The sequence below is a fragment of the Mastigoproctus giganteus genome, chromosome 11 (genome assembly GCF_048544385.1).
Source record: "Mastigoproctus giganteus isolate SK-2022 chromosome 11, ASM4854438v1, whole genome shotgun sequence".
Lineage (NCBI taxonomy): Eukaryota > Metazoa > Arthropoda > Arachnida > Uropygi > Thelyphonidae > Mastigoproctus > Mastigoproctus giganteus.
The window spans coordinates 159,042,585-159,059,381 of record NC_143585.1 but is presented as its reverse complement, the minus strand read 5'-3'; the positions used below and the strand labels follow the sequence as shown (position 1 = coordinate 159,059,381).

The window sequence follows — 16,797 nt, the reverse complement described above, 5'->3', positions numbered from 1 at the left end:
CATAGTGTCACCAAAGATAAGCATTGGAGCAGAAGAATCCTTTTGCAATATATAAAACAAGACTGAGTTTTAGGATTGAAATCAACTAAGTTGTCTTTGCCCCACTGGAGAATTACCTAAAGATTGGCATTTAAGGAATGGTAGCAGATTTTCGAGAAGTTGAAGCTGATTGAGCAAGGTTTCTCTAAATGGAAAGTAGAATGCAATGTGCTATCATCAGCAAAACTAAGGATAGGATTTCCAGTCAATGGAAGAAGGTCGTTAATATACAAGAGGAAAAGAGTGGGGGGTTTGGCAGAGTGCAAGTGGAAATGGACATCGTTGAGGAAATGGTATACCTTTAAAAAATTAATCACAGAAGTCTGGAATGCTTATATACCATTAAAAAAAAATACTCCACGAGTATTCCAAGTTGGATGAATAATGAAGTTTCCAGATTATTTGAGCAGGAAAAGACGGCATGAAAAAGTTACAGAGCAATAAAAAGTACAGAAGCATATAACAGCTAGAAATTGATCTGTAATAGTGCCACAGAAGAGGTTAGGTTGGCAAAGGCAGATTATGAGAAATCGCTGGTGAAGAGGGGAGGGGGATAAGGAATTCTTCGCATATATAAATTCAAAGAAGAGAAGAACAAACCAGATTAAACTCTTATGTAACGGACTTGGAATGGTATTAGATACCCCAGCTGAAGTCAACAGTTACTTTGTATCGATATTTACAGAATAAAAACCCTTTTTTGTCAATGTGAAATTCTGGGAGTGGAGTTGAAATAATGTAATTAATGACATTGTAATTTCATGTTTATTTAATAAAAAAACTTTCGAGCCTACAGCCCAGTAAGGCTCCTGAGGTTGATGGCATATCCATATAATCTTAAAGGAGGTGGCAAATGAGTGCATTGAGGCTAATTATGCAAGCATCACTGGACTTGGGAGTGATTCCTTTGGATTGGAAAAGTGCCAATGTGTCTCCAATACATAAGGGCGGTTCTAAGATTGAAGTGGGAAATTACTGGCCGGTTAGTCTAACTTCTGTAGTAGAGAAAAATCATGGAGACAATGATCAAAGTTGGAATTCAGAATCATTTAGATATAAATGGAATTCTGAAGGATATTCAGCATGGTTTTTCGAAGGGAAAATCATATTTAACTAATCTGGTTAGCTATTTTGACAGGGTCACTGAAGAGTTGGACTTTGGGAATAATTTAGACATTGTTTATTTGGATTTCAGCAAAGCATTTGACTCAGTTCCCACATGAGGGTTACTTTATGAGCTGGAACAGGCTGGAATCACAGGGAAAATCCTTAGATAGATAGCACGGTGGCTTCAGGGCAGGAGGCAGAGGATTGTGATAAATGGTTATTCCTCAGATTTTAAGGCTCTGTGAGGCATAAGCAAAATGAATGAGGATGAAATTTTCATGGTTATAAATGATTCTAGAACTAGCGGCCATAATTTCAAGTTACGGGGGAGAGATGTTTAGACTGGATTGCAGGAAGTTTTATTTTAGCCAGCGAGTTATAAATGACTGGAATAAGTTACCTACATGGGTGGTAGAGGCTGACAGTTTGGGGAAATTCAAAGGTCGGCTGGATATGGGAAAAGGGAAACACTCAGGTTGTCCATTTCCTTTTCTGTTATTAATTATTATTTTTTAAAAATTTTCTTCTTAGTATTGCTATTCATTTTTTTTGTTATTTTATTATCATTATTTATTTTTTTATTATTATTATTATTATTTTTTTTTTTTGCTGGTGCAGCATAAGCCATAGGTTTCCTTGCACCATGTGGCCATTGCTAATACTAATACTAATATAACATACTGTTAGATCACTGAGAAAGGAGATGAAGTCTGGTGGTTGAAAGTATGTTAAGGAAGTTAAGGCTGTCATATAAGTCACAAAGGTAGACCTACTACACATTAGGCCTTGAATTAAAAGGCCATTTATGCAATTACCTATGTGTCCAAATACTTTTAATTAATATATTCTATAAAGAATGAAAAATGGATATTGTATTTGACAGAAAAAAATTATATGCAATCACAGCAAATCAAGAAAAGTTTCCAACTAGAATGTGTTTAGTATCTTTTGCTCTTCTGTGGATGACTTAAACATTTAATATATAATGAAACCACTGATTATTTTAAAAATTCATCTTTTTTCATTTTTAGTAATTCTCTGTTAATATGTTCAGTACATTTGAGCTCTGACTTAAGAATGGCTTCTTTTATAACTGGCCAAGACCACATATACTTTGGGATAGCATCATCAAGGGTGAATGGTCCATGCTGTATCCGTTCCAATGTAATAATTCGGGTGGTAGTAGAGAGAGCTAGATAAAATAAAGTGAATACAAACATCAATCAAAAATATATAATTTATTATTTATAATTCAATAAATAAATTAATAATAAATTTATTAAATAAACAAAAATATCTATAGAAAAGGCATGCAGCAGAGGGTATATATTTGTACGAGACACAGTGGAGAGTTTGCTGAAAGTTTGTATGCTTGTTTAACAGTACAAGGGCTATTATAACTAAGATGTGCCTATTCAGAGATCACTTCAGGCCAGTTCATGTACAAAGCATTATGAAATTTATGATATAAATGAATATGATTTAAATAATTAAAGTAGCTCAGTAAGGTTTGCATCATTTCCTATTAAATGTTTCAGTGTCACCTGCTCCTGTAACTTTGTTAGAGACTGCAGAGCTACTGTAATGGAAGAATGTCTGTGATAGGCCTTGGTGACTGACAAAGCATAAAGAAAAAATACAACTGCATATTCTAGTGGAAAATGGGAAATGGCCTCAGGAAATAATTTGAAAGCTGTTCTGTAAGAGTTTTAAATTATATGCTTTGTACCCTTATGCAAAAGAGTTTTTTCCTAATCAAATAAAATTCATACGCTTTATTATACAGTGGATTCTGGTTATTTTTGGGCCACCGTTTAATAGGGGCTGCCGTTTATTTGGGGAAAATCTTAAAAAACAGAACCCAATACAGCCAGGGTTTAATTTGCTTAATTGGGACAACATGCTGTTTAATCGGGGGAGGAGATCGCAGCACTGGATATTACCCTACAACTGTCTCCAACCGAACCATGTGGTACGGTCGGATTTCTGGAGATCACAACCATAAAACAATAAAAACAATTAGCAGTCACATGTTTACTGGGCTTTTCTGTTAGTGCAATCTATCACAAACGGATAGAAAACTTGATCTTATTGAATTTGCGATGATACCGACAGCTGGAATTGTGTGGGTTATTATGATGAAATGCGTTTACACATTTCACCATAATAACCCACTTCCATGAAATTTTCAATCATATAAAAAACTTAATTTTCAGAATCTTCTCTTCCTTCCTATTTTTAAAGCTTCGTAATTTGTTAGTTGGTTCTCACTTGCACATATCGTGTTACTTGCAATTTGTGTGTGCCGTGTTCTTTGTTATTGATTGCTTATCATTTTACTGTTTTAAATTTTAACCCCACCCACAAATGTCAGTGAACAGAAATGTCAACTAGCTAGTATGTACATATTACAGTACGTATTAATTATTCCGATTATCACATATATTCTTCCGATTTTCACGTATCATTTAATTTTTTAATTGGTAAGGTAATAAAGGGTAAATCTGTGGTGAATATATCTTTACTTTTATAGCCTGTGGATAATATTCCTCCTATTTTTGCTAATTAGAATCGCTGTTTAATAGAATTAAAATTCAATTCACAAATGCGATCACAACGACCAGTGCTTACTACACATCGTATAGTGAACGGTACTTTACTATGGTGAGTCCATCGTAATGTGATTTGATTGTACAATGAACCAATTGTAAAGCAGGGGTTCCATTGTATTTTTAACTATTTACGTGAAACTTTGGATAATTGGGGCAGCCGCTTAATTGGGCCAAAATGCACTAGTCCTGATGTGTCCCAAATAACCAGAATCGACTGTATTTGGTTTCTATCATGGGTATCATGATAGAATGCTCTGCTTCCACTGAAAACCAAGGCCAAGTATTAAGGCCTTACTTTATATTCAACTTTTTATCGAACAATTGCTAGTAGAGATAAGGTCTCATAATCCCATTATATAAGGCTATTGTTATACCACACTTGAAATACTGTGTTCAAGAATGGAGACTGCAGCTAAAGAAAGACATTGTGTTGAAGAGTCCAAAGACGGGTAATTTGCCTGGTGAGATCGGCAAAAGGGGATCCATATAAGGAAAGACTTCGAATATGTGGGTTGCAGAGCTTGGAAACTAGGCACCTTAGAGGAAACTTGATTGAGGTGTTTAAGGCTCTGAGAGGCATAAACAAAATGAGTGAGGATGAAATTTTCATGGTTATATATAATTCAGGGAGCAATAATTTCAAGTTATGGGGGAGATGTTTAGGCTGCATTGAAAGAGGTTTTATTTTAGCCAGCAAGTTATATATTACTGGAATAAGTTACCTACATGGGTGGTAGAGGCTGACAGTTTGGGGAAATTCAAAGGTCAGCTGGATAATTACCTATTAGAGGAGAGAAATTCATAGGTTGTCTATTTCCTTTTCTCTTATTAATTATTATTATTCTTTTTTTTTGCTGGTGCAGCAAAGCCATAGGCTTCCTTGCATGTGGCCATTGCTAATACTAATACTTGGAGACGAATACCATTATCCATGGTTCTTCTTAATAAATCTTTTTAAATTTTATTGTATCACATTGAGAATGTAAGTCTGCATTAAAAAAAATAAGAATGTAAGGTGGATTTGCCTTTTTAGGTAATACTATACAGAAATATTAGCAAGAATTTCGAAAGATATTAGCAATTAAACAGAATCATGAATAATGGTCTCAAAGTAGAGCAAAGCCTTAATACTGATACTCAGCTTCGGTCTTTGATGGAGCAGAATCATCCCCAAGATTAAAACTGAACATAATAAAGTATACAAAATTTATTTGATTTCCATCACAAGTATTGAAGTATGCCATACATTCCATATAATATTTGTAATTTTTTGGTTTTTCTCCTACATTCTGCACTGAGAGAAGTTAAGCCACTGGTTTAGAATCAAACTGTCAGCTTCTCAACAAAGTCAAAAAGTCAAACTATTTTTTACACGAAACAGAAATGCTAAACAGATAATAAAATATTTTCCCCTCTACTTCCAGTTAATTAAGTCAGCCTCATAAAGAAGTTTATGAGGCTGACTACAATCTAATATGGACTCTATATATTTAGCAGACTACAGTTCTGAGGGTGATGTAATGATTCTATTAATTTTCTCCTTTTACGTGTTTAAGAGGATCCCTAAAATGGATGGTGGTCATTAAAATCACGAAATAAACAGCAGATTATGTCCTCCAGACATGCTCTACCTCCACACTTGATCATTTTATGCAAAAGACTTTAAAGTCACTCACTGATCCATAGAACTTGTTTCCACATTCTGTGGTCCAAGAATATGGCTACCCATCACCATAAATGATGTCTGGAATATACTAGTAAGATGCCATGAAAACCTACAATATGCAATTTCTTAAGGACCATTTATGCATTTATTATTGTTGGATATCTGTAGTTCCAATGTAATGTTTACCATGCTTGGTTTGCTTTCACTACTTTCTTAGGAAATGGTGATTACCATCTGTCAGTTTTTTTGGCATAGTAATCATTTGTGCATACTTATTTATACTTGTTCTTATATATTTTCATTACAGCAGCTACAGCTGAATTTGCAAAGTTCAGGATGCAGCTGTTGACAAACTGCTGATGGTAATTACCAATTCCTGTTTCTGCTTTGCACAGATCTCATCTACACTGTGTGCTAAATTAGGAAGAGTATCTGAATGCTTTTGGTAATTAGCATAGATAATACTGATTTCTTTTAGTGTACTTATTTATTGCTTTTTTTTTTTGAATTTGTGATTTCATTTAAGGAAGTTAGAATCCATTTCATATTTATCATAAAAGGAGATAACGACAATTAAGGTGCTACATTGCCTCTATCAATTGGAGAGATAGCTCAAAGTGTGAATACATTAAAATTATGGTAAAAAAAGCAAACGTTATGGTCAAGAAGACTTTGAAGCATATATACCATTGAAAATAAATAGCACAAGAAGGATGGATTCTGAGATGAATGAATAATGTACTACTAACCAGTTTAACAGAACAGAACCGAAAAAACTGTCGTGGAAAAGTTACAGAGCAATACAAAGTATCAAACCTTTTAACAGCTACAAACTGATCTGTAACAATATTACAGAAAAGGTTAAGGTTTGGCTAGCAAAGAATGGATGCGGGAAAGCTATAGATAACTTTGAATTGATACTTACAGAAGACCCTTCATGGTGAGGAGAAACTGCACAAGTGAAGCTGGAAAGCATGAAATTGGTGATACTGAAAGTTCATATTATTTATTACAAAAACTTTCAAGACTAAAAGTGAGTAAACCTCCTGGAGCTGATAGCATGTATACAGTAATTCTAAGGACAGCAGCAAGAGAGTGCATCGAACCCACTGAGGTTAATTATGAGGAGGGAAACACATATGCAGTCATACCTTTTAACGAACTTCCATATAGCGAAATTTTCTATGTAACAAACTTTTTTGATTTCCACCCTTGTTAATACATTGAAAATAGTTTCTGTATAACGAAGAAAATTTCCATATAACAAACTGATTTTGAGAGACCTGGGTATGCATTGTTCCCACCTCTGGCCTTTAGGCAATAAAGCACAAATTAAGAGCTAAAAGGATTAAACATTAATCCCTTTAGCTTTCAATAGTTAAAGGCTTTAAAATTCCACAAATTATGAGCTAAAACATTTTACAATTTAATGGTGCCTGTAAAACCCTGCAGGAGGAAACTAGCCAATCACGGTGCAGGATAGAAAAAGATGGAAGTTTGGAAGAAGCCTTTGCCCAGCAGTGGGTCAGCAATTGCTAAAAAGAAGTAAAACCTATACAACTTATATGCTACTATGCCGAGAAGTCCCATTGGTCAGCTGTCAACTGTAAGCTTGTAAGCTGTCAGTTGTGAGCTTGGCAAAGATTAAGGCAGATTCCCGATGCAGGCATTGGCTCTGGTCAACCTATTTTCTACCATAAGCATCCTATTAGAGAATTAGGAAAGAGTGATTTCCCTTTATCTTAGAAATTATAAATCAGAGAGTCTTATAATGGAGGGTTTTAATTTCTCAGATATTGACTGGAAATTGTGGGTTGGTCACTCACACACTAGCAAGGCTTTTGTGGATTTATTGGATGATTGTTTTCTACATCAGCATGTTCGGGAGGCAACTAGAGGGAGTAATACTCTTGATCTGATTATCAGTAGTGATTCTTCATCCATTAAGAATCTGCAAATAAAGGAACCACTAGTTGGCAGTGATCACAGTCTTCTGAAGTGGGATTTACTCAAAGAGGTAACTACCATCAGGGGTAAAGGGAAGGGTTTTTGCTTTCATAAAGGTGGCTACGGTGGTCTGAGACACTGAGACAGTATTTAAATTCTATATGGTGGGACCAACTGATGATGTTACCAAAATTATCTTGGAAGCTACCAACTAAGAAATATTGTTCAAGATTTAGGCCTAAATGGATGTCAGATGAATTAATGAAACATATGGCAGAGAATAAAAATGCATGGGATACATATAAATTAATGGATGACATGGAAGCCTATGATAGATATAAGCTGGTCTGTAACCAAGTCACAAAGGAGATTAGGCAGGCAAAGGCAGATTATGAGAAATATTTGGCAAAAGATACAAAGAAAAACAGCAAAGAGTTCTTTACCTATGTAAATTCTAGAAGGAAAGGGATGAATCAGATTGGTCCACTGGATATTGATAGTTCAACTGTTGATGATCCTGCTGAATTAAACTTTGGCAGTGAGCTAGATGATTTTGTAATAACTGAGAGGAAAGTGGAGGAGAAATTGTTGAAGATAAACATAAAAAAGGCACCCGGGGTGGATAGGATCTATCCAGTTATATTAAAGTGGAACGTTACGGTCACGTGCAGTGGCGGTGCAAGAATTTGCTCATGTTAAATCTTTCAGTTTTTATGCTTAAGTATGAGTAACCCAACAACACCTTATACTCTTGGATTGCCAGAAGGGGGCCCTCTCCAATTGTGATGTCCTTTTTCATTTCGCTCTTTCAGGTAAAGCATCTTTTTACATTATTAATATCGCATATTGCTTGCCTTTGGCTCGTTGCATATAGTTCTTGAACAACCACTGTTAAGATAATTCTCGTACAAGGCCAAGGATGGCCCAGGGCATCAGAAAGAGCTTCTGTAAATAACACAATAATCAGCATCTGTTGATATTTACAACCCACCCCCCAACAGAGCTAACTAAGAGTGAGCATTGTGTTTCCTTCTCCCCCATAGTGACAATGGCTGAAGTTATCAGCGTGCCTATTGAAAAAATTTGTAGCGTATGTCTAAAAGTTGAGATTCTTACAATTAAATGTATTATTTGTGACCAGTTTTTTGGAGGCTGCTGCACCTTCCTGAATATTAAAAAGCTTAGCAAAGCAAAGAAACAAAATTTTATTTGACTTTCGTGTGCAAAACAACAAGACAGTTCGAAAGAATCAACTGATCTGATAAATGCGGTTGAAGACATTCAAACTACAGAGCAAATTTTGTCTGAAGTAACGGAAACATCCCTCTCTTTCTGCAAGGCTGCAGACCAAAACAACGCCTCCATACTTGAAGACTCAATTCTAGATATTCTTGGATGTGATGCTTGCCCAGAAAATTGCGGGCATGGAATACTAACGTCTCACACAAGGCAGCAAGCTGAAACATCACCTCTAGTTACAGTTGCTAAAAATAAGCTTACAAAGATGCTCAGCGAGTCCATGGAATCTATCTTACAGCAGTTTAGTGCTGAGATCTCTGCAAACTTCTCCGACAAATTACTTTCCATCTATAAACTCATATCCGCCCTGCAAGAAGAAAACAACCAGCTTAAAGAGCAAAATCTCAAAATCCTACACAGTGTAAAGTGACTGGTGGAGAAGATGGATAGCCTGGAAAATCACACCCGCATGAAGAATAAGGCTACAGGCCCCCCTTCTTCCCCTCAGTCATCCAGTGATCAACCAGGTGTAAATATTAGCAAAGCAGCTGATTGCTCTCGGCATCGTGAGGTCAACTACACTCCCCCCACACATAACAAAGCCAGTTGTCAGTCCAGCGGTTTGGCAAGTGCCACTCGGAATATACAAGAAGATGGAGCAAACTGCCACAGCTCGGCTGCCTCAGAGGCTCCATCCCTCTCACGTCCCATCATCATATCCTCCTCAACCTGCTTTCAGTTCAATCACTGCTGAACAAATCATCAGCGAAAACTTAAAAGAAAAAAACAGGACAGGAGAAGTATCCTACAGACTGCACGACCCCAGTTCCAATAGTATTACGCATTTGCCTTTGCCAGAAACAAGTGGCAACACCACGAATGGGACCCACACTACTGGTAATAATGTCTGGCAGTGCACAACACCTTGCTTTTCTATTGGCAAGAGTTGCAGTACTGATGTTCGTAGCACATCCAACCGAGATTTGAATAGGCTGGCCAAATATAATATTACAGCTGTTCCTACACAAGAGAAGATTTTTATCACCAGATTAGGCCCTGCAATGCAGCCCAGTAACATTAAAGATGTGTGTAAAACTGAGTTTGGATTAACAGTGGAAGTTAAACAATTAAAGACGAGGCATCCTGTTTACGCCTCATTTGTTGTCACGTGCCCAATGGAACAGTCCTCGTTGCTACTGAATTTTCAGAACTGGCCAGCAAGTTCACTGGTCAAACCATACAGGGATAGATGGATAAGATCAAATAGCCCTTCTGAAACGTCACAGTAGCAACCAAATCCTCCCCATTCTCTGAGACAGGGGACTGGCAGCCTGCGGTGTTTATTCCAGAATGTTCGAAGCATTTCCAACAAGCTTCCCGCGCTACAAACCTGCATGATGATGGCTGACTTTGACTACATTTGCCTTGTGGAAATGTGGTTATGCAATAACAGACAACTTAACAATCTCACTAATCCGCTTGGATACAAATGTATTGGTACTGGAAGAACTGATAAACAGGGAACCATGATCCATGAAAAACAGGAACCATGATCCTGTACAAAGATGAATATCAGTCTTCAAAGGAACACCTCTCCAAATCAGATAATTTAAGCCACCTGTGCTACCTTTTTCAATGGGAAAATAAAATTACAAATCTGCCTTATATATCTGCCTCCTGAGCACACCAGAGATTCAAGAAATGAACTCCTTGCATGGCTTACCATTAACCTCAATCCAGCTGTAGATACGATTCTTTTAGGAGATATTGACATGCCAATTCCAAAACATACCGACGCAAAAAGAAATCTTGACTCTATTCTTGCACAACTAAATCTGAAACAGCTGGTTACTCCAGCAACTAGAGCGAATCAGCGGTTAGATGTTGTCTATTACAATACACTCAGCATTAGATTAGCAGATAACTTGTTTCGCTTTAAGTCAGACCACAATCCCATAGCTGTAGAGACCACACTTAATGTTGCTGGAACCAATCAGATAGACGGCGGAAATTTTTACGGCATGCACAGAATGACCTTTTCTTTAAAATACATCAAGCCAAACATCATTCTCAAAGAACATTGAGAATACAAATGGCAAGAACTAAGCACGAAGCCGGCAGAGGAAGCTCTCCAGCTACTGGCCCTAAAGCTCACAAAAATTGCCTATGAAGGAGCATCGAAGGTCATAAGGATAACCGGGAAATCCAAAAACTGGTTTAATCCATAGTTAAAATATGTCTTTCGTAAAAAGCAAAGACTTTACAGGAAGTGGCTAAAGACAGGACATCCTAATGACCGCATTCTGTACAAAAACGAGAGTGCTCACTTTATAAAGCTGAAAAGACAAGCACATTACGCAGATGTACTATCAGAGCTCAAACAAGGAAAAAGGATCATTCGGTATAACAGAAAAAAGGGTCTCATGACTGCTGAGGTATTTACCGAATGGTCCAAGAAGGCATTTGGACAATCTCCTGTGCCCAACCAATTAGCAACAGAAGAAAACAGGAAGAGAATAACTGATCTCCTTCACCGAATCGTAGAAAAAGAAGAATCTGTTTCAAACATACTAAAAAAGACACCTGTAACAACCATCACAATTACCAAAGAAAACCTCATGAAAGCCATAAATGAACTTCCTAATAAAGCAACTGTTGGTCCTGATAACTTCCCTCTTTTCATAGCAAAAATCAGCAGCCCTTACATTATTGAGGTGTTGCATCACACTTTCAATAAAATCATTCAAAAAAAGTACTCTCCCTGTATATGGAACAGCTACATAGTCAGGCCCGTTCCCAAAATAAAGAAACCAAAAAATGCCAAAGCCTATAGACCCATAGCCATAAGTTGCACCATCTTGAAAATTTTTGAGAAGACCCTTCTCTCAGCCCTCACCCAACACTGCTTCGGGCATCGTCCTCTGCACCTATACTCTGTCTTATCTGGAAGATCAACCGTCATAAATCTCCTTGAGATCCTTTTCCGGATGCAGAAAGCTCTGAACAATAAGGAACAGCTCGATATTATCTTCCTAGACATATCCGCAGCTTTTGACAATATCTCGATAATGGCTTTGGAACAAATTTTATCTTTCTACTTCAAAATACAAGGCAATCTCCTGAAGATTTTATGTAGCATTCTAAAGGAAAGATGCCTCATAATCTATAATGACGATTTTATTGCCCATTATTTCATTTCGCAGGGAGGCTTTCTCTCCTCACTGTTATCTGCTGCAGCTCTGGAACCATTTTTTGCATCCCATAAAGACAACTTTATTACGTATGCTGATGACCTGAAATTCTTCGTCAAATCTAAAGATCTACAACAAATTAAGCAATCAAATCAATGAGCCAATAACACAATAAATGAACTGGAGCACTATCTCGATTGTATTGGAGTACGTATAAACCCAAGCAAATCTGCCCAGATGACAATTACAAAGAAAAAGAGCAGGAACAATATATCTATGCTGGTAAGCGGATGCGAAGTTCCAAAGTTTAAATCACACGCAGACCTTGGCCTAAAATGGGATGAGGGACTAACATTCTCCGAGCACTTTGATTACATCAAAGCTAAAACATATGCAGTGCTCTGGGCTGCCAAACAGGAATTAATTGGCATTAGAAACCCAGATCTTGTCAAAAAGTATATCTTGAAATGTATACTTCCCATCCAACTGTATGCATCACAGATTTCGTCCTCTGCCCCACCTAGCAACCTGAAAGCATTCCCTTAGTATTGAATACTGGCTCTTGAGATGGCTGAACAGAATCTCGAATCACCCATTTACTATCTCTACAGCCACCCTACTTTTCGATCTGAGCATTCCTCCCTGGAAACAGACAATCAACACAAGAAACGTTTTCACATTAGCCCAACTGCTAACAGAAAGATTAAACGCTCCCAGTATTGACGGCTTGTTTCACTCTCGTCGAGAAGCCACCAGAATTGCTGAAACAAGACATCCTTTTCAAAGCAAATTAAAAAATCTGGACAGTCTAAGTCGCTTTTTAGCAAACACAATTTAATGGAGGCACTGGCTAAAGAAGCACTGCAGGATCATCTAGACAAGACTCCAGTTATAGCTCTTCAATGAACTAAGAATTGAACCGGAAAAGATCTGTAACAAAAAAGCCTACAGATTGCAAGTCTTTGCCGACTCCTATCATCTCCTTTAACTAGTGCACAGCCACTCGGCTCAAAAAACTATATATTCTCGGTATTCTAAATGCCAACCTAAGATGATGTCAAATATTAAATATTCTATGTTCAAAGATGGCAAAAATGTAAATATTCTATGATGTTCAAAGATGCCAAAAATGTAAATATTCTATGATGTTTAAAGATGGCAAAAATGTAAATATTCTATTATAAAATCATAATTACTCATGTATTCCAAAATTCTGTATTCAACCTTTCAGGGTGAACGTCCCACGAACTTTCTAACCTTTTGCTCATGGGTCCGTTTCACACCTCAGAATGTAACTTTCACCCTTCTAGCCAATGGCTGTCCCAGGGGTGTTTCTTTAACAGAGAAATAAATTGATAATAATAATAATAAAGGAGGCAGCAAAGGAAATAAGCAAACCCTTAGCCATAATTATGAGCGCTTCTTTGGACTCGGGAGGTACCCATGGACTGGAGATGTGCAAATGTGACCCCAATTCACAAAGGTGGATCAAAGAACAACACAAGTAATTATAGACCTGTTAGTTTAACTTCTGTTGCAGGAAAATTAATGGAGGCACTGGCTAAAGAAGCACTGTAGGATCATCTAGACAAGACTTCGGTTATAGCACGGACACAGCATAGTTTTGTTAAGGGAAAGTCCTGCCTGATCAATTTGATTGGATACTATGATGTAGACTATGGCCCCTAAAAATAATAAGTAAAAATAATTTTATAATAAAATTTTTGTAGACTATTCCAAATTTTTATTAAGTTTTCATCCGACACCCTGTGCCGACTTCTGTTTCTCTGTTTATCTGTTTCATCCGACACCCTGTGCCGACTTCTGTTTCTCTGTTTTTATCTGTTTCCTCCCCAGTCTTCAATCTCCCCCCTCTCTCTCACTAAATCGACCGAGTACACCCCTTAACAATGCCGCCAAATTATAACCAACGTCTAAATTCTACCGGTTTTTTGTGTCGACTTCTTTGTGTGTGTCGGTTGCTGAATGACGTTTCCGAAGCAACCACGAATCGACATATTTTGCTGGATCGAAGCTGGTCAGCGGTCCATTGTTGTTTTCTGTATTTATAAATGATATTGATGATGGTATATCAGGCTTAATGTCCAAGTTTGCAGACGATACGAAGGTTAGCAGGGTTGTTAATGACAGTACACTGCTGCAACACGATCTAGAAAAGTTGAGCAGATGGGCTGAGAGGTGGCAAATGAAGTTTAACATTGACAAATGTAAAGTACTACATATGGGAAGTAGTAATCCCAGAGTAATGTATCAACTCTGTGGTACCACACTGACAGTGGTAGAGAATGAAAAGGACCCTGGGGGTAATTGTGTAGGCAGATATTGAAGTTTTCAATAATATATAGCAATTTTTCTAGCAGGGATAAGGAGGTGATTATCCTCTTGTATAAGGCAATGGTCAGGCCACACCTTGAGTACTGGAGGCCTCATTTTAAGAAGGATGTAGAGCTGTTGGAACGAGTACAGAGAAGAGCAACAAGATTAGTGAATGGAACAAAGGATTGCTCTTACGAAGAAAGGCTTAAGTTTTGCAAATTACAGTGTCTGGAGACACTGTAATTTGCAAGCACAGTCAGATCACCTGCGAGGTGATCTGACTGTGTATAAAGCCTTGAATGGTTTGAGCATGCTCACTGCTGATGGGATTCTTCCTCTTGCTCAGAATAATCACTTGAGAGGTCATAAATTCAAATTGCCATCTATTCAAATTGGATAGATGTGTGGAAGTTTGCCTTTAGCCAGAGGGTAGTTGGTTGGTGGAACGAACAGACTTCCATTCTTTGTTGTGGAAGTCGATAGTCTAAATAAATTTAAGGCTGACCTGGACAGGTATTTGGAATGAACGGAGGGATGAAATGGGATCAGGTTTTTTTTTTTTTTTGGCTGATGCTGCATGAGCTTGCTTTCTTGCATCATATGCCTCTACTGATGCTAGTGCTAAATTCATCTGTTGTTTCAAAGAAATGAGTCATCCACAACTTTCACTAAATTTCAGCTATCTCTGTTTACATGGTAACTACAAGTGGTCCCTAATTTCAGCTTTGTTTTAACTGCTGTGCAAGTAACCTTATAGTGTCTAAGAAGAAATCCTTGAGTGTAGTGTGAAAAAGTGGAAGTGCTTAATAGTGTAGATCGCAGCATTAAAAAAAAAGAAATCGCTTTAAAATTTGATATCCCTGCCAATAGTGTGTCAACCATTCTGAAAAACACTGTTCGATTCTCAAACTGTTTGAGGAAACGTGACCCATTTGGAAGTGTGTGAAATTATGCCTTTGGAAAGATGTAAATGAAGCAGTTTTTAAGTGAATGAAGTTGATTCGAGACCAAAACGTGCCAATATCAATGCTATTAATAAAAAAAAAGGCTATGGGGTAAGCATCTTTTCTGGAGCACAAAACATTCCAAGCCAGTTCTGGTTGGCTGGACAAATTTAAAGAGCGTCATGGCTTGCTCAAAAAAGTTATTTCTGATGAAAGTGGAGTTGCAAACAAAGAAGACTATACCCATTGGAAAGAAACAGTCTTGAAAAAAATTATGGAGGACTACGAGTTCAAAGACACATTCAACGTGTCTATTTTTTAAATGAAACATGTCTATTTTTTAAATGTTTACCAAACAAGACACCGATTTTTAAAAGCGATAAATGTTTGGGCGGTAAAAATAGTAAGGAGAGAATTACATTCTTGGTTGCAAATATGGCTGGTAATGAAAAACTGAAAGCTTTTAGTAATAGGCAAAAGTAAATAACCACAATGTTTCAAAGGAGTAAAGTCATTAGAGTTGGATTACAACTACAACAAAAAACCTTGAACGACAAGCAAAATTTTTGAGCAATGGATTTTAAATTTCGATAGAAAGATGAAAGAAAACAGAAAAATCGACTTGACTGTCGACAACTGCCCTGCCCACCTTTACTCAGTAATTTCGAAACTTACAAGTGTAAAGCTTGTTTTCTTCCTTCTGAATAATTCATCTTAACTGCAGCCAATGGACCAAGGCATTATCAAGAATTTGAAAATGCACTACCAAAGGTGCATACTGAAAAAAATTATAGAGATTAGAAACTAACCAACCTACAGATTTTGTTATAGATTTGTGGATGTGCATAGCAGAGTTGACGAAAGTGTGGAGTCAAGATGTGATGGAAACAAAAATTAAGAATTGTTTCACATAAGCAGGTTTTGCTAAAACGCTAATTAACAGAGATGAGAGGGATGAACTACTAAAAGACATCGAGCAATCGTGGGAAGAGTTCCAAGCGAGGTTTGATCAGTGGAGAAATTATTCTTGACGAATTTTTAGGAGTTGATAACGATGTCACAGTAGCTGAAAATCTGAATGACTCCTAACGTTTTGGAGCATATTTAAAGAACTAGTGACAATATCGATGATGAATTGGATGAAAATGAGAGCAACATTAAACCTTCCAAACAAATATTGGCAGCATTTGAAAATTTGCATTGAGGCCTTCGGTGGAAAGAAAATGTAACAGAAAATATATCTGAGTGTTTAAAGTTTAAACAAATATGAACATTTTTATGAACATCATACAGTAGAATCCAGTGTACAACAAAAAATAACCAAATATTTTATGACATAATTCTTAAAAGTGTACTAATAAATAGTGGGCATTATGTATGTATGTATGTAGTCATTTCTTAATATGTTTGCATTAATAAATTGTTTTAAAATGTTAGAAAATTTATTCTTTCCCATCTTTTATTATATTTCTGAATTTATGGTATTTTTCATTGTTGAAAAGGTCATATTTTGTTTATAATGAAATTTCTGTTTAACGAATTTTTTCAATGGAACAATCGATTTCAATATATAGAGGTCTGACTGTATATGGTTTTGTAAAGGGAAAATCATGTTTAACGAAATGCAATTTTCCTCTTACAAAAAAGCTAGTTAGAGGTATTTTGACAGAGCTGCTCATGGGATAGACACTGAAAACAATTTCAGCATTGATTAG

General features: G+C 36.8%; 1 protein-coding gene across 2 annotated transcripts in view; it reads right to left on the bottom strand.

Moving 5' to 3' along the window:
* Positions 1–2,144: 2,144 nt before the first annotated feature.
* LOC150078536 (pseudouridylate synthase TRUB1-like) overlaps positions 2,145–16,797 on the bottom strand; it is an 86,417-nt gene continuing 71,764 nt past the window's right edge. For both annotated transcript variants that reach the window (XM_090384817.1, XM_090384818.1), the window contains exon 7: positions 2,145–2,338. In XM_090384817.1, coding sequence (XP_090240943.1) covers positions 2,145–2,338 — 194 coding nt within the window. The remainder of the gene's footprint in view (positions 2,339–16,797) is intronic.